General features: G+C 55.5%; 3 protein-coding genes across 5 annotated transcripts in view; all 3 read left to right on the top strand.

Moving 5' to 3' along the window:
* Positions 1–6680: 6680 nt before the first annotated feature.
* Positions 6681–16262, top strand: AP1M2 (adaptor related protein complex 1 subunit mu 2). Of its 3 annotated transcripts, none has more exons than XM_039251066.1 (12): positions 6681–6797; positions 7722–7878; positions 8117–8184; positions 9884–9993; positions 10105–10252; positions 10349–10475; positions 11169–11317; positions 11399–11470; positions 13519–13677; positions 14895–15020; positions 15446–15521; positions 15911–16262. In XM_039251066.1, exons 1-12 carry the CDS (start codon positions 6756–6758, stop codon positions 15931–15933), a joined length of 1257 nt encoding a protein of 418 aa, XP_039106997.1. In that variant the 5' UTR covers positions 6681–6755; the 3' UTR covers positions 15934–16262. The 3 variants fall into 3 exon arrangements, with proteins under 3 accessions (XP_039106997.1, XP_039106995.1, XP_039106996.1); XM_039251064.1 differs by having other exon boundaries at positions 6682–6797; positions 9863–9993; XM_039251065.1 differs by having other exon boundaries at positions 6683–6797; positions 9863–9993; positions 11175–11317.
* A 1416-nt stretch (positions 16263–17678) lies between these two features.
* Positions 17679–20210, top strand: CDKN2D (cyclin dependent kinase inhibitor 2D). The gene is made up of 3 exons (XM_039250918.1): positions 17679–17764; positions 18035–18190; positions 19244–20210. Exons 2-3 carry the CDS (start codon positions 18050–18052, stop codon positions 19601–19603), a joined length of 501 nt encoding a protein of 166 aa, XP_039106849.1. The 5' UTR covers positions 17679–17764; positions 18035–18049; the 3' UTR covers positions 19604–20210.
* Positions 20211–20655: 445 nt separating this feature from the next.
* KRI1 (KRI1 homolog) overlaps positions 20656–21451 on the top strand; it is an 8675-nt gene continuing 7879 nt past the window's right edge. The window contains exons 1-2 of the mRNA XM_039250973.1: positions 20656–20777; positions 20915–20988. Of these exons, the coding sequence (XP_039106904.1) occupies positions 20684–20777; positions 20915–20988 (168 nt within the window). The 5' untranslated portion in view covers positions 20656–20683. The remainder of the gene's footprint in view (positions 20778–20914; positions 20989–21451) is intronic.

The raw sequence follows: 21451 nt of genomic DNA, 5'->3' as shown, positions 1-21451 counted from the left end.
CTGCTAGATTGCCAGGCCCTATTGGTGAGTAAAAATAGCAAGTTGTAGGGGCGCCTGGGTGGCTTAGTCAGTTAAGCGTCCGACTTTCGCTTAGGTCATGATCTCACGGTTCGTGGGTTCGAGCCCCGCGTCAGGCTCTGTGTTGACTGCCAGCTCAGAGCCTGGAGCCTGTTTCGGTCTGTGTCTCCCTCTCTCTCTGACCCTCTCCTGCTCATGCTGTCTCTCTCTCTCTCCTAGAAATAAATAAAACATTTAAAAAAAATTTTTTTTAAATAGCAAGTTGTATTTAGTCGGCAGTTGTGTAGGGTATGGGGGAAATAGAGAGATAATGACCTCACACACACGCGCGCGCGCACACACACACACACACACACCCCTGCGTGTACCTAAATAGAAAAAGATCAGAACACACTAGTGGCTGTCAGAAAGACCAAGATGGGAGAGTGTTCAGAGGGCACCTTTTCCCAATCTACAGTGTTCTCTCCTTCTTCCTCTCTCTCATAGGAGAAAATGTTCATGTGTTTCTTGGGGAATTAAAACTCTATTTTAAAAAAAGATATAACGTGGAACCCTGGTGCCCTGTCGGTGAGAAAGTAAATGGTACAGCTGCTACGGAAACCGGTCTGGAGTTTCTACAAAAAATTAAAATAGAAATACCGGGGAGCCCGGGTGGCTCAGTCGTTTAAGCAACCGACTCTGGATTCCGGCTCAGGTCATAATCTCCTGATTGGGGAGTTCGAGTTCCGCCTAGGGCTCTGTGCTGACAATGCAGAGCCTGCTTGGGATTCTCTCCCTCTCCTTCTGCCCCTCCTCTGCTCACATTCACTCTCTTAAAATAAATAAATAAACTAAAAAAAAAAGAAATACCATATGAGCCAGTAATTCCACTGCTGAATATTTACCCAAAGGCAACAAAAATACTATAAAAGATACATGCAACCCCAGGGCGCCTGGGTGACTCAGTCCCTTAAGCGCCAAGCTTCTTGGTTTCAGTTTAGGTCTTGATCTCACAGTTGGGAGTCTGAGCCCCATGCTGTGCTGGCAGTGCAGAGCTTGCTTGGAATTCTCTCTCTCTCTTTCTCTCTTTCTCTCTCTCTCTCTCACACACACACACACTCTCTCTCTCTCTCAAAATAAATAAACTAAAAAAAAAAAAGATACCTGTATATGTATTCCTTTACTAATTGCAACATTATTTAAAGCAGTCGAGCTACCAAAGCAACTACGCTTCAGTTAAAAAGTGATCAAATTAAGATAGGTAAAAAATAGATTTAGGGGCACCTGGGTGTCTCAGTCGGTTGAATGTCCGACTTGATTTTGGCTCAGGTCATGATCTCAAGGTTGGTGAAATCGAGCCCTGCATCTGACTCTGCACTGAATCTCAGTTTGGGATTCTCTCTCTCCCTCTCTCTCTCTCTCTCTGCCCCTTCCCTGTTCTTTCTCGAAATAAATAAATAAACATTAAAAATTTAAAAAATAGATTTAAACAGGACAGTCACAAAGGGAGAATGCTGTATGATTCCACGCATCGGAGGTCCCTAAAGGAGTCGAATTCATGGAGACAGAAAGAGGATGGCGGGCACCGGGGGCTGGGGGGGGGGGGGGCATGGGGCTGGGAGGTTAGGGTTTCAGGGGACAGAGTTTCAGTTTTGCAAGGTGAAAGGAGTTCTTTTTTGTTTTTTAATTTATTTTTGGGAGAGAGAGGAGGGGGGAGATAAAGCGTGCATGGGGGAAGGGCAGAGAGAGAGGGAGACACAGAATCCAAGCAGGCTCCAGGCTATGAGCTGTCAGCACAGAGCCCGATGCGGGGCTCGAACCCACGAACCGCGAGATCATGACCTGAGCTGAAGTTGGATGCTCAACCAACTGAGCCACCCAGGCGCCCCTTAAAATAGATTTTTTAAAAACATGGTGCAACACAGCTGTGACAGGGAAGCGTGGGACACTCAAGAGAGCCCGGGGGACAGACGTGACCTAGGCGTGTGGATCGGGAGGTCAGAGAGGGCTCCTTCAAGAGGGGGCCTTCTTGCTGCTTGAGAAAGAGTCTGCGAAAGCACAAAGGGGCAGGCGTTGAGCGCTGAGCAGTTAGGTGCCTGAGGAAAGAGAGAAAGAGAGAGAGGAACTGAAATTAAGGAAGTCAGTGTATCTGGGGCAGTGGGTTCAAGCAGTGGCTCGTGGGAGAGGTCATCATGGGTTGGTCCTGACTGTATCAGGCCGGGCAGCTTGAGGGCAACGGGAGCCATGGGGGATGTGAGAGTGAGGGAGCTGCGAGCTTCAGATCCAGCCCTTCAGGAAAGCGTGGAGAAGGGATTGAAGGGGGTGCCTAGAGGCAGAGTCTGGAGGAGAGGCTGGAGCAGGCTGCAGGCATCTAGGAGGAACTGGGACAAGGCCACAGCCCCTGGGGACAGGGGAGGTTCCAGCTGAGACGGGCCATCGGGCACACAGAGCTGCTCTGTTCTCTGACCCCACGGAAGCTTTTGGGTTCATGAATTTTTCAGCCAAACAGGCCTTGAGTTTCAGATTCTAGGGCTCTGGGCCCAGGCTTTTGGGTTCTATTTACTGCCTGAAAACATCTCGGGGACCCAGGAGAAGGGCCCTGGAGAGGCTGCGTGATGACAGGCTGGGGCCAGGGGCCGGCAGCGTCCGCAGTCCCCTTGGGTCACCTTCTGAGCAGGGGGCAGGTAGGAGAGGGGAATCCCCCTCGTTGGAGCAAAGCCATCGCTGACTTGCTTGGGTTTTCCATCGCTGACTTGCTCTCCTAACCTCAGCTTTCTGGTCTGTGGACTGGAGATAATAGGCGTCCCTAACTCAAAGCGTTGTTTCTAGTAGATTCCCCCACGGAAGACATTTAGGTCAGGGCCTGGGCACCACACAAGCGTGAGCTGTTGTTAGTGGTGGCAATACTTGCTTGCTTTAAGTTTATTTACTTCCTTTGAGAGAGAGTGGGGGAGGGGCAGAGAGAGACAGGGAGAGAGAGAGAATCCCAAGGAGGCTCCTCACCGTCAGCACAGAGAGCGATGCGGGGCTTGAACTCATGAACCCTGAGATCATGGCTAGAGCCAGGATAGAGAGTCGATCGCGCAACCGCCCAAGCCTCCCAGGCGCCCCGTTTAGTAACAATACTTGCATCTGGGAATATGGCGGAGCGTCTGGGAGCGGGTCTTGAAGGCCCCGGCTCAGGTTCAAATTCTGGTTCAGCGGTTTCACGGCTGTGTGACCTTGGGCGAGTGGCCTCACCTCTCTGTGCTCCAGTTTCCTCCAATGTAAGAAGACAGGAAATGTCTTCCCCCCTCAGCGAATTTTCAGGAAAACCAAAGATGGGAAGGCCGGAGTCAAACAGTGATAAAATAACAAACTTGAAAAAACAAACTGAGGAAGACATCAAGAAGTGTCAGGAGTGGGGCTCCTGGGTGGCTCGGACGGTTCAACGTCTGACTCGTGGTTTTGGCTCACGTCATGATCTCATGGTTTGTGGGTTCGAGCCCCACATCAGGCTCTGCAGTGACAGCGCAGAGCCTGCTTGGGATTCTCTCTCTCTGCCCCTCTCCTGCTCTCTCTCTCTCTCTCTCAAAATAAATAAACTTTAAAAAAAGGGTCAGGAGTGCTCAATGAATGTGCACTTCAACTATTGTCGCCGTGATCTTATCCACGTTAGACGCCAGCAGAGAGGGGAGTGGTAGTTCTGATATCTGCTGCTCTAACCGCCCTCCCTCATGTCCCCTGTGGGAACCCCCCTCCAAACCCAGGAGCTGATAAAAGTGTGGGGCTGGGTTTTTGGAAGGAAGGATGAAGCCTTCAAGAGCTGAGTGCCCCTCCCCTCCACCAGCCCCTTGGGGACCCTCCCACCGTTGAGCAGGATCAGTTCCAGTCGGGCTGAAAGTGAGTTTTCCCTTTCCTTCCCCAGCTCATCCGGTGAGGAGGTCAGACAGTGAAAGGGTCTGCAATCGTTAAGGAGTGGGCATCGAGGTAGGCCCGGTAGGCGGGTGAGCGAAGCCTGAAGAGGTGGCGCCAAGACTCTTATGCCCATTTAACAGAAGTGAAGACTGAGGCACAAGAGGTGCCATCACTAGCCCAACGCCTCAGAGCCAATTGTGGAGTCAGGTTTCAAAGCCACCACCTGTGTTCTTAACCGCTGCACAGTAAATAATGATAATAGTAATAACAACATCAGTAATAATAGCAGCAATAATAGCAGAAACTAATAACTGGCTGAGTGGTGGCTCCGTCCTGGGCCTGCCCTCCGCATAGCGGCCTAATGAGGAAAGTGCAGCTAAGTCTATTCACAGCCGTCCAAACAGGAATCCAGGGAGGGGAGGGCGAGGCCCGAGGCCACCCAGCTGGGTGGTGGCAGAGTCAGGACTTGAGCCCAAGCCATGGGTTCCAGAGGCCTCACGCTCTACCAGCACGTATAATTTTTTTTAATGTTTATTTTATTTCTGAGAGAGAGAGAGAGCAGGGGAGGGGCAGAAAGAGAGGGAGACACAGAATCCGAAGCAGGCTCCAGGCTCTGAGCCGTCAGCACAGAGCCAGATGTGGGGCTCAAACCCACAAACCGTGAGATCGTGACCTGAGTCGAAGTCAGACGCTTAACCGACTGAGCCACCCAGGTGCCCCTCTACCAGCACATATAAACAACAATAACAAAAAACAGTATTAGTACCAGCTTTATGCCAGCCTCTGCACCAGAGCTCTTTCTCTGGCTTGTTCCTGCTCATAAGGTCAGGGTGGGAAACCTCCGAATGCCAGCCCCTCCCCTGGTCTGTGTCACAGCCCCGCCTTCATTCTCTAACAGCTCCTAACCCCGGGCCACCAGTTCACTGGCCTTTAGAGTTCCCATCGTGATCAGAGATCTTGTTTTTTTCTCACCCTCCCTTGAAGAGAGCAGCGGAGTGGCTTTGCCGGTTTGCCGCCCATACTGCCACTGAGGAAGCTGCTCAATAAATACCCACTGGCCGCGTGAACCCCCATCCACAGCACCAGCATCATCACCATAATGAAAGTGGCTTCTGTGTGTTCCGTCTAGCACACAGTAGGTGCTCAATAAATGTTCGTTGAGTGAAAATTTTTCTAATATAACCACAATAATTCTGATCAGTTACTTTTCTTTTTTTTTCTTTTTCTCTTAAAAAAATTTTTAATGTATTTTATTTTGAGAGACAGACAGAGAGTGAGCAGGGGAGGGGCAGAGAGAGAGGGAGACACAGAATCTGAAACAGGCTCCAGGCTCTGAGCTGTCAGCACAGAGCCCGAGACGGGGCTAGAACCCACAAACCGTGAGATCATGACCTGAGCCAAAGCTGGACACTCAACCGACTGAGACACCCAGGTGCCCCTAGAGGGAACTTTTTATTATTTATTTATTTATTAATGTTTTATTTATTCTTGAGAGAGAGAGAGACAGCATGAGCAGGGGAGGGGCAGAGAGAGAGGGAGACACAGAATCTGAAACAGCGTCTAGGCTCTGAGCTAGCTGTCAGCACAGAGCCTGACGTGGGGCTCGAACCCATGGATTGTGAGATCATGACCTGAGCCGAAGTAGATGCTTAACCGACTGAGCGACTCAGGTGCCCTGATCATTTACTTTTCAACATTTTTTAATGTTTATTTATATATTTTGAGAGATAGAGAGAGTGGGGGAGGGACAGAGAGAAAGAGAGAGTTAATCCCAAGCAGGCTCCACTCTGTTAGTGCAGAGCCTGATGCAGGGCTTGAACTCACGAACTGTGAGGTGACCTGGGAGGAGATCAAGAGTCAAACGCTGAGCCGACTGAGCCACCCAGGCACCCCTATCTTTTTAACATTCTATCAACATCTTTTTAAAAATATTTTTAAGTTTATTTATTTATTTTGAGAGAGAGAGAATGGGGGAGGGTAGAGAGAGAGGAGAGAAAGAATCCCAAGTAGGCTCTGCACTGTCAATGCAGAGCCTGACTCAGGGCTCGAACCCACGAACAGAGAGATCACGACCAGAGCTGAAGTCAAAAGTCAGATGCTTAACCAACTGAGCCACCCAGGCGCCTATCAACATCTTAGTGTCACATAGTAGGAGCTTTTAAATATTTTTGGAATGAATAAGAGTAAGTTTAGGAATAATAGTAAAAGCAGCTACATTTCTTCTGCTTAGAATGCTACCCATAGTTCCCCAGTGAAGGAATTTACTAGTCAGGAAATATTTGAGTGAAAGAATAAATTAGTTAATAGTTATTGTATGAATGAATGATGATTTGGACAAATATTGAGTACCCAGTGTGGGACACTGGGGCACAGACATGAACAGGCAAAATCTCTGCCCTAATGGAGCTGCTATGCCTGTGGGAGAAACAGAGGACAGACAAGACGAATGGCTGGGTGGCTGGGTGGCTGGGTGGCTGGATGAATGGGTGGCTGGATGGACGGGTGGGTGGGTGGCTGAATGAGTAGGTGGGTAGATGGATAGGCAGGGGTGGAGTGGGCGGGAGGCCGGCTAGCTTGCCGGCTGGGTGGACGAACGGATGGATGGTTGGTGTGGAGACTCCTCCCATCAGCACCCTTGGGTGCCAAGGGAGAGTGAGGCGGGGCAGCTCTCCGCTCCAAAGCCCCGCCCTGCAGCAGTCTTCGCGTCGGCCGACAGCGCCGCTCACCTGGAGGCCTCCCCTTTAAGACGCACTCACCTGGGCTCTCACCTGCGCGCCGGCGCTTCCGCAGGAAGAAGGAAGCTGCGCCGCCGTCGCCTCCCGGCGCTCGCTCCCCGCCTCCCAGGTCCGCCGACCGCCACAATGTCCGCCTCGGCTGTCTTCATCCTCGACGTCAAGGGCAAGGTAAGGCCGGAGCTGGGGATACGGGGGAAGGACAGGTGAGGCTGCGCTCCCCTGGACCCGGAGGCGGCCCCTCCTCGCAGGCAGCGAGGCTCCAGAAAGCTCCGGGCGAGTGGGAACACCCCTCCCCCAATCCCTGGAACTCGCAGGTCGAATCCCACCTCCAGTTTCCCAACCGCGTGCCCCGGGGCTCGGGGCTTTGCGTCTCTGAGCCTCAGTCTCCCTATCCGTAAAAATGGGAATAACAAGTCCCCACCCAGTAAGAATTAATACAACTCGATGAGTGTAAACTCCTTAGCACAGTAGCCCTGCTCCAAACATTAGGCATTATGTCAATTGAAATGATTTGTGTCACCATCATCCACATGATTAATATTTGGGGAAGACAGCGGGGGCAGGGGACCTTCATTCTCCTTTGGGGCTGTCCCTTTCTGAAGCCCCTCTCGTTCGTCTTGTCATTTAATATCAACAAAAGCTGTGGTGGTCAAGGCTAGGGTGTTGGAGGACCATCTCTGTGCCATCCTGGTTCTAAACCCTGGGCTAACCCACCTTAGGAAGCAGGTACTATTATTATTGACTGCTGATTGGCTGCCAGACAGAGGTATATGAGCTAACTTTCCCCGTCCTTCAAACTAAGCGGATGATGGCGCACACCCCACAGATTGCAGTGAGAACAAAATCAGTTAGCAAACATCCAGTCTTTATTAGGACACGGCCTGGTCCTCATGAAGCACTCTGGACATGTTTGGTGTTGCTATCATGCACCCATTTTACAGAAGAGGAGACTGAGGCACAGAGTGGCAGAGTCTTGCCCCTGCCCTTCACCCAGGAAGTAGGGTCAGAACCGGGCAGTCTGAAGCCCCTCCTCTGGGACCATGAAGGGTCCCAGATCCCAGCAGTGACCGCGCCTTCTCTGCTCACGCTTAGCCCCTGATCAGCCGCAACTACAAGGGCGATGTGGCCATGAGTGAGATTGAGCACTTCATGCCTCTGCTCATGCAGCGGGAGGAGGAGGGCGCCCTGGCCCCGCTGCTGAGCCATGGCCGGGTCCACTTTTTGTGGATCAAACACAGCAACCTCTACTGTATCCAGACCCTGGCTGGGTCCCCGGAGACCTGGGGTGGTGGCAGCTCAGGCCCAGAGAGGGTGCACTGAGACAGAAGTTGCACAGCACATCAGTGGTTCAGGTTGGGAGTGGGGGGGGGTGTGCGGGTTGGACAGAGATGAGGTGAGGGGGTGGGAGGACAGGGTGAGGTTTTAGAGTCTGTACTTCATTGGAGACCTCCGAAATGGGGCCTTTTCCTTGACCTTGCTGCCCATAGTGGTAGCCACCACACTGAAGAACGCCAACGCCTCCCTCGTGTACTCCTTCCTCTACAAGACGGTGGAGGTAGGTTCTGGCTTCTCATTGTCCGCCTGTCCGCCTGTCTGTCCGCCCGTCTCTCTGTCCGTCTCGCCCTTCTCTTGCAGGATCCGTCCTTCCTAGGAACCTTTCCCCTGACCTCGCCCCATGGAAGCCCCATCTCTGTGTTCTCAGTAGCTCTTATGGGATCATCTCTCCCTATAGGGCAAGGACCGAGGGGGTCCCCAAGAGGGTATACTGCTCAAATCTGAGCCAGAGAAAACCGGGTTCCAATCCCAGCGCCGCCTCTTCCTGGCTGTGTCACCTGGAGCAAGTCACTTCTCTCTGTGTCTCTAAACTGAAGATTACAAGCCCTGCCGGGGGGGGGGGGGGGGGGGGGGGGGGGGGGGGGGGTGTACAAAGTAGTCACATTCATGTTTATGAGTGCTTAAAATAGTGCTTAGTATCCAGTAAGTGCTCAGTAAAGGTTTGGTATCTTTTTTTAAAGTTTGTTTATTTTGAGAGAGAAAAGGGGGGGCAGACAGAGAGAGAGGGAGAGAGAAGATCCCAAGCAGGCTCCATGCTGTCGGCACAGAGCCCGACACGGGGCTCGATCTCACAAACCGCAAAATCATGACCTGAGCCGAAGTCAGATGCTTAACTGAATGAGCCACCCAGGCGCCCCAAGGTTTGGCATTCTTGGTAGCATTAGCACTGTTCTAGTAAAATCACATAATAATTTGAGTGCTTGCTATCTGCCATTTTCAGTGACAGAAAGGGCTCAGTCAACACTTTTCAACCACCAAGGGCTATGTATCGGCTTGTCTCCTGCCAGGCAGCCACACATAACACAGGCACAGTCCCTGCCTGTCCCAAGGAGCTAACGGGCATGAAGGTGATTCAACAGGACATTATGAGAACCAGTGGCCAGGGTGCTAGACTCACCTTGATACTCAAGGGGGCAGGAGGGATGGTAGTGGCTTCACTGAGGAGGTGACATTGGAGCTGAGGCCTGCATGACAAGAATGTCCCAGGCAGAGGGGACAGCACATGCAAAGGCTCTGGGGTGAGAACAGAAAGTAAGCCAGTGGGACGGGAACAGAATGGGGGATGGAGGGTTTCTCAAAAGTCAGGTGACTGATGGGGTCTCTGCCTCCTAATCCCTGGAGGCTCTGGACTTGGGGCCCCCAAGCCCCTAAAGCCCTGTGGATAGAATTCAGGGAATCCACGAGCTTAGCTGTAATTCTGTATAATGGGTTTCCCATGTTGTCTTGTATACTTTACGCATTGGAAACCTTACTCTGTAAACCGCACCAGATACACAGAGTTTCATGGTGCGCGCGCACACGCGCACACACACACACGCACACACACACACACGCACACGCACACACACACACACACTTCTGAGCCCTTCCCATCCTTCCTCCAGGAAGGCTTCCTGGACCTCCATGCCTCTGGGTTCCTACTTTGTGTTTTCCCCACTGTTTGCACTCAGCATGTTGCATTGTGTTGGTCATGTTGCCAGTCCATCCCCCCCACCAGACTGCTCCCCGAAGGCACGGACACTGTGGGCTTTGTTCGCCACCGATGTTCCGGTACTGTTATACAGTAGACACCCAAGAGCTGCTTGTTGAACTGCTGGCTGGATGAGTGGGGCCCAGCCCATGGTCCCAGCTGTGCCACAGCCATGCCCCTGTAGGTGTCTGTCCCCCCACACCCCCAGGTGTTCTCTGAATACTTCAAGGAGCTGGAGGAGGAGAGCATCCGCGACAACTTTGTCATCGTCTACGAGCTGCTGGACGAGCTCATGGATTTCGGGTTCCCGCAGACCACCGACAGCAAGATCCTGCAGGAGTGAGTGGGCCGCAGGGGCAGCCACGGAGGGAGCCGCTCGTGGAAGGAAGTCAGGGAGGGCCAGGGAGGTGTCCCCGGGTCCAGCCGCTTGTCGCCCCGCCCTCCTGACAGGTACATCACACAGCAGGGCAACAAGCTGGAGACCGGCAAGTCGCGGGTGCCACCCACTGTCACCAATGCCGTGTCCTGGCGCTCTGAGGGCATCAAGTACAAGAAGAATGAGGTGTTCATCGACGTCATAGAGTCTGTCAACCTGCTGGTGAGCCCCCACACCTCTGCCCCCGTTCCTTCTGTGGCCTGGGGGCAGGGGAGGAGGCCCTATGCGTGTTGATCCCCCCATACTGTGCATCCTCAGGTCAATGCCAATGGCAGCGTCCTGCTGAGCGAGATCGTGGGCACCATCAAGCTCAAGGTGTTTCTGTCGGGAATGCCAGAGCTGCGGCTGGGCCTCAATGACCGAGTGCTCTTTGAGCTCACGGGCCGTAAGCATCTGGGGGGGGGGGGGGCAGGAGGGAGCTGACCCTATCCCATCTGGGGACCCGGAGAATCACAGCCAGTTCTGAAATAAGCACTTGTGTGCCCTCTGCTGGTCATGGCCAGTACTGCAGCTGCTGGCTCATTGGTGCAAAAAGTGGATACTGCCTGGCACAGATACAGTGGCCACAAAGACCAATCCCTGCCCTTGGGGAGCTGACATTTCAGGGGGAGGAGGAGACAGAATAGCATCGTGTTAAAAACCTTGCCAGCGGGGCACCTGGGTGGGTCAGTCGATGGGGTGTCCGACTCTTGGTTTAGGCTCAGGTCATGATCTCACAGTATGAGGAGTTCAAGTCCCGCATCGGGCTCCACGCTGACAGTGTGGAGCCTGCTTGGGATTCTCTTTCCCTCTCTCTCTCTCTGCGCGTCCCCTGTTTATTCTGTCTCTCTCTCTAAATAAATAAATAAACTCAGGGGGAAAAAAATGTAAAAACCTGACAGCAAGAGCCAGATTCCCTGGGTCCAGATCCCAGCTCTGCCCCTGGCCAGCTCAGTGACCCTGGGGAAGTTCCTTATCCTCTCTGGGCCTCAGTTTCCTTACCTGTAAAATGGATGTAATGCTAAGTCGTAGTCAGGGAAGATAAGGGCTTGAGAGCCTGTCCCAGACGCCCACGGTCACCTGCCCGCTTGGCTCCGAGTTTCAGGAAGCAAGAACAAGTCTGTGGAACTGGAAGACGTGAAATTCCATCAGTGTGTGCGGCTCTCTCGCTTCGACAACGACCGCACTATCTCCTTCATCCCGCCCGACGGCGACTTTGAACTCATGTCCTACCGCCTCAGCACCCAGGTGAGGCAGGGTAGAGCCCCACTGCAGGGGGTGAGAGGTGACCCCGGAGCCTTCAAGGACTCCCCCTTCTGCTGCCTGTAGGTCAAGCCGTTGATCTGGATCGAGTCCGTCATTGAGAAGTTCTCCCACAGCCGTGTGGAGATCATGGTCAAGGTAGGCCCGGGGGATCTGCCCCTCCCCAGTCACCAGCCCGACCTTCTCTCCCTCCCTCCCTGGCTCCTCGCTCCCCTCCGGCCACGCTGGTCTCCTGGCTGCTTCTGACACATGTCAGGCACAGGTCCCCGTGGGGACTTTGCACTGGCTGTTCCTTCTACCTGGGCTGCTGTTCCGGCAGCCAGGCCCCTGGCTTCGGCTCCCGCCCTCTCTCGGCCCCTCTGGCGTCTGCTCTATGACCTGTGTCAGCACTGCGTCTACTCCTCTGTGTGGATTTCTTTTCCGCAGTAAGAACACAGTGAGTTCTCAATAGTGTCTAATAACTGAGCCTCTACTTTGTAAGAGAACCAAGCGACAAGAGGGAGGAGATAAAAGAGACTCTGCCGCCCTTGGGGAGCTTGCTAGCTGCGGGGGGGGGAGGGGGGGACACACAAACCATCAGCAAATACTGTCAAAACAGACCCCTCATCTGCCCTCTTCACACTGTCTTTACCGCATCTACCCTGGTCTCTCAGCTCCCGCCCTCACCCCCCACTGTTCCCCTAAAGGGCACCCGTGAGCACTGGAGTCTGGCTGTGTGTCTCTCTTCTGCCCAGAGCCTTCTATGGCTCCCACTTCACTGAGAGGAAAAGCCAAACTTCAGGCAGCCCACGAGACCCTAAAACAGTCTGCTATGTCCCCTCCCTCCCTCCCTCCCTCCTAGCTATACCGGCTTCCTCTTTGTTCACACCAGGCAAGGTCCTACCCCAGGGCCTTTGCACCGGTTGGGTTGTTCCCCTTCTTTGGATCACACCCCCTCCCCGCTGCAGATACCCACGTGGCTCCTCCCCTTATATCCCTCGGGTTTTTGTTTTTGTTTTTGTTTTGCTAAATGTCACCTCTTCAGAGGACTTTCCTGATTCCTTTATTTAAAATTGCAACTCCCTGGGGTGCCTGCTGGCTCAGTTGGTGGAGAATATGACTCTTGATCTCAAGGTTGTAAGTTTGAGCCCCATGTTAGGTGTAGAGATTGCTTAAAAAGAAAATCTTTGGGGCGCCTGGGTGGCTCAGCCAGTTGTGTCCGACTCTTGATTTCAGCTCAGGCCATGATTTCACGGTTCGTGAGGTGGAGCCCTCCATCGGGCTCTGTGCTGACAGCGCAGAGCCTGCTTGGGATTCTCTCTTTCCCTCTCTCTGTGCCCCTCCTCAGCCTGTGGGTGAGCTCTCAGGCACCCACATACGTATACAATCTGTCTCTCTTAAAAAAATAAATCTTTTAACAATAAAAATAAGTAGGGGTGCCTGGGTCGCTCAGTCAGTTAAGTGTTTGACTTCGGCTCAGGTCATGATCTGACAGTTCGTGAGTTTGAGCCCCGCGTCAGGCTCTGTGGTGGCAGCTCAGAGCCTGGAGCCTGCTTCGGATCCTGTGTCTCCCTCTCTCTCCGCCCCTCCCCTACCCCCTCTCTCAAAAATAATCAAACATTAAAAAGTTAAAAACCAGGGGCGCCTGGGTGGCTTAGTCGGTTAAGCGTCTGACTTTCGCTTAGGTCATGATCTCGCGGTTCGTGGGTTCGAGCCCCGCGTCGGGCTCTGTGCTGACTGCCAGCTCAGAGCCTGGAGCCTATTTCAGAGTCTGTGTCTCCCTATCTCTCTGACCCTCCCCTGCTTGCTCTGTCTCTCTCTCTCTCTCTCCTAGAAATAAAAAAAAAAAAAAAAAGTTAAAAACCAAATGCCAGCTATCAAATGAAAACTGCTCTGTGACGGGCTAAGGGCTCTCATTATAGACTAGTCAAAGGTGTGGGACCCTTTCCAAATGGAAGGCACCAGGAATGCAGTTTCTGGGGTCTCCTGTGGGTGTGAACCCCAACTCTGCCACTTGTGGGCTGTGTCTCCAAGCAAATGCCGTAGCTTCCCTGCGTCTCCATAGTCTCGCCTGTGAAATGGGCAGGATGGTCGTTCCCACCTCGGGGGTGTGGAGGCTCTCATGATGTGGGGGAAGGGCTCCCTTGCCGAAGATTTGCAGAATGCAGGAGTGAAGTCTTCACACCCCACGCCCTCTCCCCTGACAGGCCAAGGGGCAGTTTAAGAAGCAGTCGGTGGCCAACGGCGTGGAGATATCCGTGCCCGTCCCCAGCGATGCCGACTCCCCACGCTTCAAGACCAGTGTAGGCAGCGCCAAGTATGTGCCCGAAAAGAATGTCGTCATTTGGAGTATTAAGTCTTTCCCGGTGAGTACTGGGTGTGGGTGTGGGGTCTGAGGCACCTGCCCCTGCTGCTTGAGAGCGCCAGAGAATAAGCCGGAGACCCGTGTAGGCATGCCCATGCTTATCTTTTTTTTTTTTTTTAATGTTTTTATTTATTTCTGAGAGAGAGAGAGACAGTGCGAGCAGGGGAGGGTCAGAGAGAGAGGGAGACACAGAATCCAAAGCAGGCTCCAGGCTCTGAGCTGCCACCACAGAGCCCGACACGGGGCTTGAACCCATAACCGTGAGATCATGACCTGAGCCAAAGTCGGACGCTCAACCGACTGAGCCGCCCAGGCGCCCCATGCCCCTGCTTATCCTTTAGGGGTAAGAAAGCTGGCAACCAGGCCGGCGTGGGGGTTAAGCCCCCCACCTCCCAGGTCTTGAGGAAACCAGCCTGGGGTTCAAGTTCTTTGCCCTTGCCTCCCTGAGCCGGACAGCCTTTGGAAACCCACTTCCCTTCACGGAGCCTCTATTTGCTCATCTGTGAAACAGACAGGATCAGGTTATCCCCATTCTTGGGCTGCTGGAGGATCTGATCCGTCCCTGTGATCTGGTGGGGGGGGGGGGCGGTGGAGGTTCGTCGGGGCCTGGAAAACGGGAGGTGGTCGTGAGAAGCACTCAGACCAGGCTTTGCAGTTAGAAACTTCAGCTGTGAGGGGCCATCTGGGTGGCGTGATCTCAAGGTTGGTGGGTTCAAGCTCTGCGCTGAGCTTGGAGCCTGCTTGGGATTCTCTCTCTCCCTGCCCCTTCCCTGTTTGTGTGTGTGCCTGCGGTCTCTCTTTCTCCACCCCCCAATAAATAAACATTAAAAAAAACAAGACAGAACTTCCGCTGAGTCTTGGCCGGGAGCTTTTTTTTTTTTTTTAATATTTTTATTTATTTCTAGTTGAGAGAGAGAGACAGCGTGAGCAGGGGAGGGTCAGAGAGAGAGGGAGTCACAGACTGAAACAGGCTCCAGGCTCTGAGCTGGCAGTCAGCACAGAGCCTGACGCGGGGCTCAAACCCACAAACCGCGAGATCATGACCTAAGCGAAAGTCGCACGCTTAACCGACTGAGCCACCCCGCCGCCCCTTGGCCAGGAGCTTTTACTTTCGTGTCTGAAATGGACAAAGAACAGAGCCTGCTTGGGGGCGGCTGTGAGGAGACTGTGGGGTTGTAGAGGCCTCTTGGTTTGTCTGATGCCCCCATGTGCCCTCAGGGGGGCAAGGAGTACCTGATGCGTGCCCACTTTGGCCTCCCCAGCGTGGAGAAGGAGGAGATGGAGGGCCGGCCCCCCATTGGGGTCAAGTTTGAGATCCCCTATTTCACCGTCTCCGGGATCCAGGTGAGTGCAGTGAACAGGTGCGCCCTGTCCTTGACCTCAGTGGATTCCCCATTCTCCTGCCCCTTGGCTCGGGTTGCTTTTGTTCCCCAGCCAGTGTCACCTCACCTCTGTAGCCGGTCTGTGCCATCTCGCTCCCCCCGTCACTTGTTCACTGTTCACCCACCCGCAAGCCGTACACTGTTCCCCTGGCCGGTGACACCTGGTCCCCCCCAAAACCACGTGTGTCTGTTCCCTCACACCGCGCTCTTTCCCGCTGTCCTGGACCGCCTCCCCCTGCTCCCACCGCACATGCCAAACCTTTGACCCACACCGCGTCACCCCATCACCCCCCCCAACTGTGCCAACACTGTTGCCCGAGTTATGTTACCCTCGCCGCAGCCAGCCTCTCCCCACAAGCCGGGCCACCTCTTTGCATTCCGTCTCAGGTCCGGTACATGAAGATCATTGAGAAAAGCGGCTACCAGGCCCTGCCATGGGTTCGCTACATCACCCAAAGTGGCGGTAAAGCAGCCGGGGCGCCCTGGGGCACTGGGGTCAAGGAGATCAAAAGGATGGTCCCGGGGCTTTGACCACGCTCCGGCTCAGAGGGCACCAAAATCCGGCAAGCCTGGCCCCAGGCCCACTCTGTCTTTATCCTCGAGCCACCCTGGGCCTCACTTGGCCCGTCTTTAAAATGGGGGCAGCTGCCGTTCTAGGGTACTGACCGGGTTTGGAAAAGAGAGGGCACGCATAGTACCCCCATCTGCACCTAGAAACAGGCTCGTTGCTATGGTTACCATCCCTGTGTTACAAACCCCATTCCATGGGTTGATCATGGGTGTGGGGGGTGGCTTTCTCTCTGTTCCCTTTCCCCAATTCTGAGATGGTGTCTGCTCATTGTTTCCCTGCAGATTATCAACTTCGCACGAGCTAGGAGAGAGAAGACGTGGGGCCTGGACATGGGGCCTTCCCTCCCCTCCAGGCCGGGACTCTAGACTTGAGAGGGAGGAAGATGGGGGACGTGTGTGAGGGAGAGCCCCTGACTTAGCCGTTTCTTACTCCCAGCACCCTCCCTGCCTTTCTCTCTACCCACAGGCTCCCCACTCCTCCAATTTTATATGAAGAATAGAGGGTCCTGAAGCCCCCCTCATGAGTGCCTTCTTGCAGTGACCTGCCTTAGGGGTGCTGGGGCCCCTCCTCCACAGCTGCTGAGCCCAGAGGCCACCCTGAGTTTTAGGATGGTATTAAAAAGAATGAATCTGGCTGCTGTGTATATTCGTGGCTGGGGACTGGCAATGCCAGGGAACCCCCCCGAAGTGCTGGGATGGGGGTGGGCAACGTATCCACTCCTCGGTGCCCCCGTGGGGGCATTTCTGGGCCCGTGCATTTGCCCAACTCCCTCACTGGACCGCAGGCTCCAACCCCGCTCCGACACCACCGTCAGTTCCCCTTGCGGCCTCCAGAGGGCGCCTGTTAACTTCGAACTCCGGTCGTGGGTCTCGACCTTCCCACAAGCTTTCCCGTGTTAGAAGTAAAAGTCAAGAGCTCATCGCGGTGCCCAAGCGTGGTCTGCACTACCCCTCCCCTCACTTAGCTGCCCCCACCTTCTCGCTCTCTCCTGCTCCAGACCTCAGGCTTCCTGTGCACGAGTGGGCTCCCACCTCGGCCTTTGCGGCTCTAATGCCCTTCACCTGGCATGCTTTTCCCCAGTGACACGGCTCCTTCCCTCCCCTTTCAGGTCGCACATGTCACCTCCTCAGGGAGGCCCTCCCTGACCTATTTCAAACGGCCTTCTTTTCCCAAGAGATTATAACTTACCCGTTTTATCACCTCCACAAATTTTACCATCCTCAAAAGATTTGTCTTCTCCCGGCCTAAATGGTGGGGGCCCCGCAGCAGGAACCACCTGGCTGGCTCGCTCTCCAGTTGGGCGCCTGGTACACAGAAGGTGCTCAGTAAATGTTTGAATGCAGGCATTTGCAAGAGCCGCCTCCGACCTCAACTCTCGCCTCCCAGGCTCGTGCACGTGGCGGCTGCGGCTGGAGCGCGAACTTTTGTCCTCGCCGCAGCACTTGCTGTGCCGGGTCTGGCTCAATCTGAGCCGGAACGTGATTCCTTCTCACCCACCCCGGCCCCCCTTTTATTTTCTTGACGGTGCTTAACGCCCTTTAAAATTACGTAGTTGCCTGAATGTGCGCTCCCCAGCGCCGAAAACGGTTCCGGCACACAGTGAGTGAGTGAAATAAAGCCCTCTGAACCTAGTAAGCGCTAATAAATGCTTATCGCGTGACTCAGTGGTGGAACCTGGGACTGGGCTGCCCCAGCCCGGCCTCCCCTCCTCCCACAGGTGCCGAGGTCCCGAAGCAGCCCGCGCTACCCTGCCCCTGACCTTTCTCCCCCAGGTCAGTTAAACCGGCCGTCTTTCCCGCCCGCCCGGCGAGTTTGAAAACCGAAAACCCCGCCATTAACCAGCGGTCCACCGGTCGCCGAGGCTCAGCCAATCAGGAGCGGCACCGCCCAGACCGCAGCGACGAACTCCCCCGGAGACGCGTTGCTATTGGCTGCCCTGGCCGCGTGGGCGGGGCGCTGCCAGGTCGCGCGCCGGGCAACGCGGCTGGGCTACAGTGTAGCGAGTTCATAAGAAAACAAATCTGCAGCGTTCGGGGCGTGGTCTCACGCGCGCTAGCTCCGCCCCCTAGCGGCCAGCTCGGCGGCGGCGGCGGCGGCAGCTCAGAACAGACCCCGCCCGTCGAGGAGGAGGGAGGGTGAGTTGGGGGGAGACCCGGCCCCCAAGGGGCGGGCGCCGGGCCGAGCCCTGCGAGCGGCGGAGGGTTGGGCCCGGCTCCCAGCCCCCGGCGACCCGCTGGCCGACAGGGGGAGGAGCCCGCCGGGAGGGCGGGGGTCGCGCCCGGGTGCCGACTGGTGTGCTGGGCTGGGAGCGTCGCGCAGGCCAGGTGCACCTCGGAGGGGATCTTAGGGCCAGCGCCGGTGTTTCCCCGCACTGACCGCGCCCGGGTGGGGCGGGGGCTTCGCAGGCTGCCAGTGTCGACATGCTGCTGGAGGAGGTCCGCGCAGGCGACCGGCTAAGCGGGGCCGCGGCCCGAGGCGACGTGCAGGAGGTGCGCCGCCTTCTGCACCACGAGCTGGTGCACCCCGATGCCCTGAACCGCTTCGGCAAGACGGCGCTGCAGGTGAGGCCCGGCTGGCCGGGAGCGAGGGCGAGACTGGGACCCCAGACCCCCTCCTTCACGTCTCCTTGGCCGCGGTGGTGGCTGACGCTGACGGCGGGTGGGGGTGGGACGGACCTTTTCCCCTGGGCCTCTGTTGCTCCTTCATGTCTACTTTCGTGGGTGGGTGGTGAATGGGGTTAGGTTGGGGGAGGGGAGGACTTTCCATCTTCTCTGGAGGATTTCTTGTTTTCTGGGTGCGGAGGATTCATTTTCCCTGGGGAGGTTCTTATTCCGCGATGCGAGAGCAGTTTCTTTGGATCCCGGTTTTATAGGGGTGGCTCTTATTTCTTGGATTCTTTGTGGGGGGATCCAATCATTGGAAGGAGGGATTCGTGTTTCCAGAGGTCCCCGTTTTCTGGAGGGTTCTCTGAGAGGTATCCAGTTATTTGGGTAACTCTCCATTACTGTTTGGGGGTGGGGGTGGGGGTGGGTGTGTTTGTGTGTGTGTGTGTGTGTGTGTGTGTTTGTTTCCAGATTCCTGGTGTATTAAGGGAAGTCCTAATGGGGCCACAGTTACAAGTGCATGGACAATCATTCCCTGGGGGGTATTTTACAGGGGGAACCCCTGTAAGTACCCCGGGGTTCCAAATTCCCTGGGCATCTCCTTTCCCTTGAGGTGGCTGTCCAAGTTCTTTGGGAGCAATTCTCCTTCTATGAGGCCTATTTCTGGGAGTCGGGGGAGGGGTCCTATTTCCTGGTGATTTCCCATAGGGGATGGGGCATGTCTCTGCTTCCTGGGGAGGAGCTTAGGTTCCTTGAAAGTTTCCATGGAAGCTATTCCCTAGGTGGTTGTCTTATCCTTAGAGGGGTGACCAGTTTCTTCGGGGTCCCTATTCCAAGGAGATGTCTTTCTCTGGGGTATCAAACAGCCTTGTGAGAGCTTGTGTCCTCTGGGGTTTCCCCAGTCTTTAGAAGACCTCTAATGTTCCCTATTCTTGAGTGACCCCTCCCTTCAGAGACCCCTTTTCCTGGAACCTCTCCCTTGAGGACCCCACACTCTCTGCCCCCACGCAGGTCATGATGTTTGGAAGCCCCACCATTGCGTTGGAGCTCCTCAAGCAAGGTGCCAGCCCCAACGTCCAGGACACCTCGGGCACCACTCCAGCCCATGACGCAGCACGCACTGGATTCCTGGACACCCTGAGGGTTTTGGTAGAGCATGGCGCTGATGTCAACGTGCCTGATGGCACCGGGGCGCTCCCCATCCATCTGGCGGTGCGGGAGGGCCACACCGCTGTGGTCAGCTTCCTGGCTACTGAGTCTGATCTCCATCACAGGGACGCCAGGGGGCTCACGCCCCTGGAGCTGGCACAGGGGATAGGGGCCCAGGATCTCATGGACATACTGCAGGGGCACCCGGTGGTATTGCTGTGACCCGGGGCCACCCACTGCAGCAACTGGACCCCACAGGGTTCTGTGTCTATAGAGGAGAAAAGAAACACTTTCTCCCCTCACTCCTCCTGCCCACTGTCAAAAGGGGAGGGGCACCAGTTTGTGGCTTGTTGGTGTTGATTTGTGGGGTGTGTGTGTTTGAGGGGCATTTCTCATTTGTTTTTCTCACCCCTTTTGATGTGTTGGGCAGAGAAGGGCTCCTGCCGGCAACAGCCATCTAAACGGTTCAGTTTCAGTTTTCTCCGCCTTGTATTGCTGGGGCTGCAGACGCCCAAGGGCAGAGCGTTTAAAACCCCAGCCCGAGTGAGGTCATCGCTTCCAGGGCTCCTGGAACCTGGCGACCTTGGCTCGCTGTACCCAGAGAGAGACCTCAAGTGTGCACACTGCTTTCAGGCATGGGGGGAGGGGGAGTGTTTAAAACCAACAGAAGGGTAGTATGAGTTCATATTTTCTTGGAAGCTTGTTTTCCAGTCTCTTGTACAGCGTTAAAAAAAAAAAGATTCTATTTATTAAGCTTTATGGAAAAAAATTGTTGTGTGATAACTTAATGTTTTTACCCATTAAATTAAGACTTGTGCATGATCACAGAGCTGGTGGCTTCTGATTTTTTTGAGTCTGCCATGGAGAGTCGCGCGTCCAGTGTGTGTGGCGGGTGGGCACGGGGGTCGCATATCGTAGATACTTTGGGGGAGGGGAGAGAGTGGTAATTCCCAGGGTGACAGAGGTGAGTGTGCTGGGTGGGGCAGCGGTTTCTGCCGTCGGAACGGAAGGGAGGCAGGAAACCGCGAATGGAGAAAGGGCCCCCAGATGTCAGCTGGGTGCCGGGAGCCCCGGGGTGGGGGTGGGGGTGGGCGGTGGCTGTAGTTTGACCCGCAGAGGCGTGACCCGCGGGCGGGGACTGCGGTCGCGTGGCGTAAGGGATCCGGGAAAGGCTGGGGGCGGGATTAGGTGAGGCCTGCGAGGCTCCGCCTCCTTTAAGGCCTGCCTTGGCCCCGGCTGGGAGTAGCCCCGCCTCCTGTGGGACGCTGGCCACACGCGTGCGCAGTGGGTCGCAGAGCCGCCATGCCGGAACCGCGCGGGTCGTCGCCCCTTCGGGTAAACGCGGCGTTTGCCGCGCGGTACGGACGCTACCGGGAGCGCGAGGAGCTGCAGCGGCGTGAGTGCGGGGCGCATGCGCGCGGGGCGGTGGTGCGAGCAGGGTCGTCGGGAAGTGGGGGTTGATCTGGTCTTCCAAGCTGGTCTGTGGGGGGCTCTCCAAGCTGATCTGTGGGGGGGCTCTCCTCTGCCCTGCAGTTAAAGATCGCTACGGGGACCGAGACAGCGGCGGCGACTCCAGCTCGGAGTCTGACTCTAGCGACGAGCGCGTGGTGAGCTTTTCTCACCCAGGCCCCATACTTTCGGGAAGCATCCAAGCCCCCCATCGCACCCCTATCCTGATATGCAGAAGGCGGCTAACCTCGAACTCCGTTCCACCCTACCGGAGCGTCCAACTTCCTTTTTCTAAACCCATGGACGACACACAACGCCCTCCCCATCCCCATGGAGCGGCCCAGTTTCCCCCTACTTCCTCTCTCTTCGCCACGATCCACCTGCCCATCCTGATGTGAGAAGCAACCGCTGTGTCCACTTTCTCTTCCCCAAGAGTTTAACCATTCGTCAGTGTCGGACCCTGTCCCCGAGGTGGGACGTCTCTTTGCCACATGGGGCACTCAGCCTCTCATCAGCCCTGATCTTCCGGGCCTCACTGTGCAACCCGGCCCCTGCTTGCTGTCCCACATGCGCCCTCTCTGCTCACCTACCGCCCCCCCCCCCCCCCCCCCCCCCCCCCCC

The sequence above is a fragment of the Hyaena hyaena genome, unplaced genomic scaffold (genome assembly GCF_003009895.1).
Source record: "Hyaena hyaena isolate Hyena2069 unplaced genomic scaffold, ASM300989v1 scaffold_392, whole genome shotgun sequence".
Lineage (NCBI taxonomy): Eukaryota > Metazoa > Chordata > Mammalia > Carnivora > Hyaenidae > Hyaena > Hyaena hyaena.
Note: the sequence above shows the minus strand (reverse complement) of the source record. Positions and strands in the feature narration are given on the sequence as shown.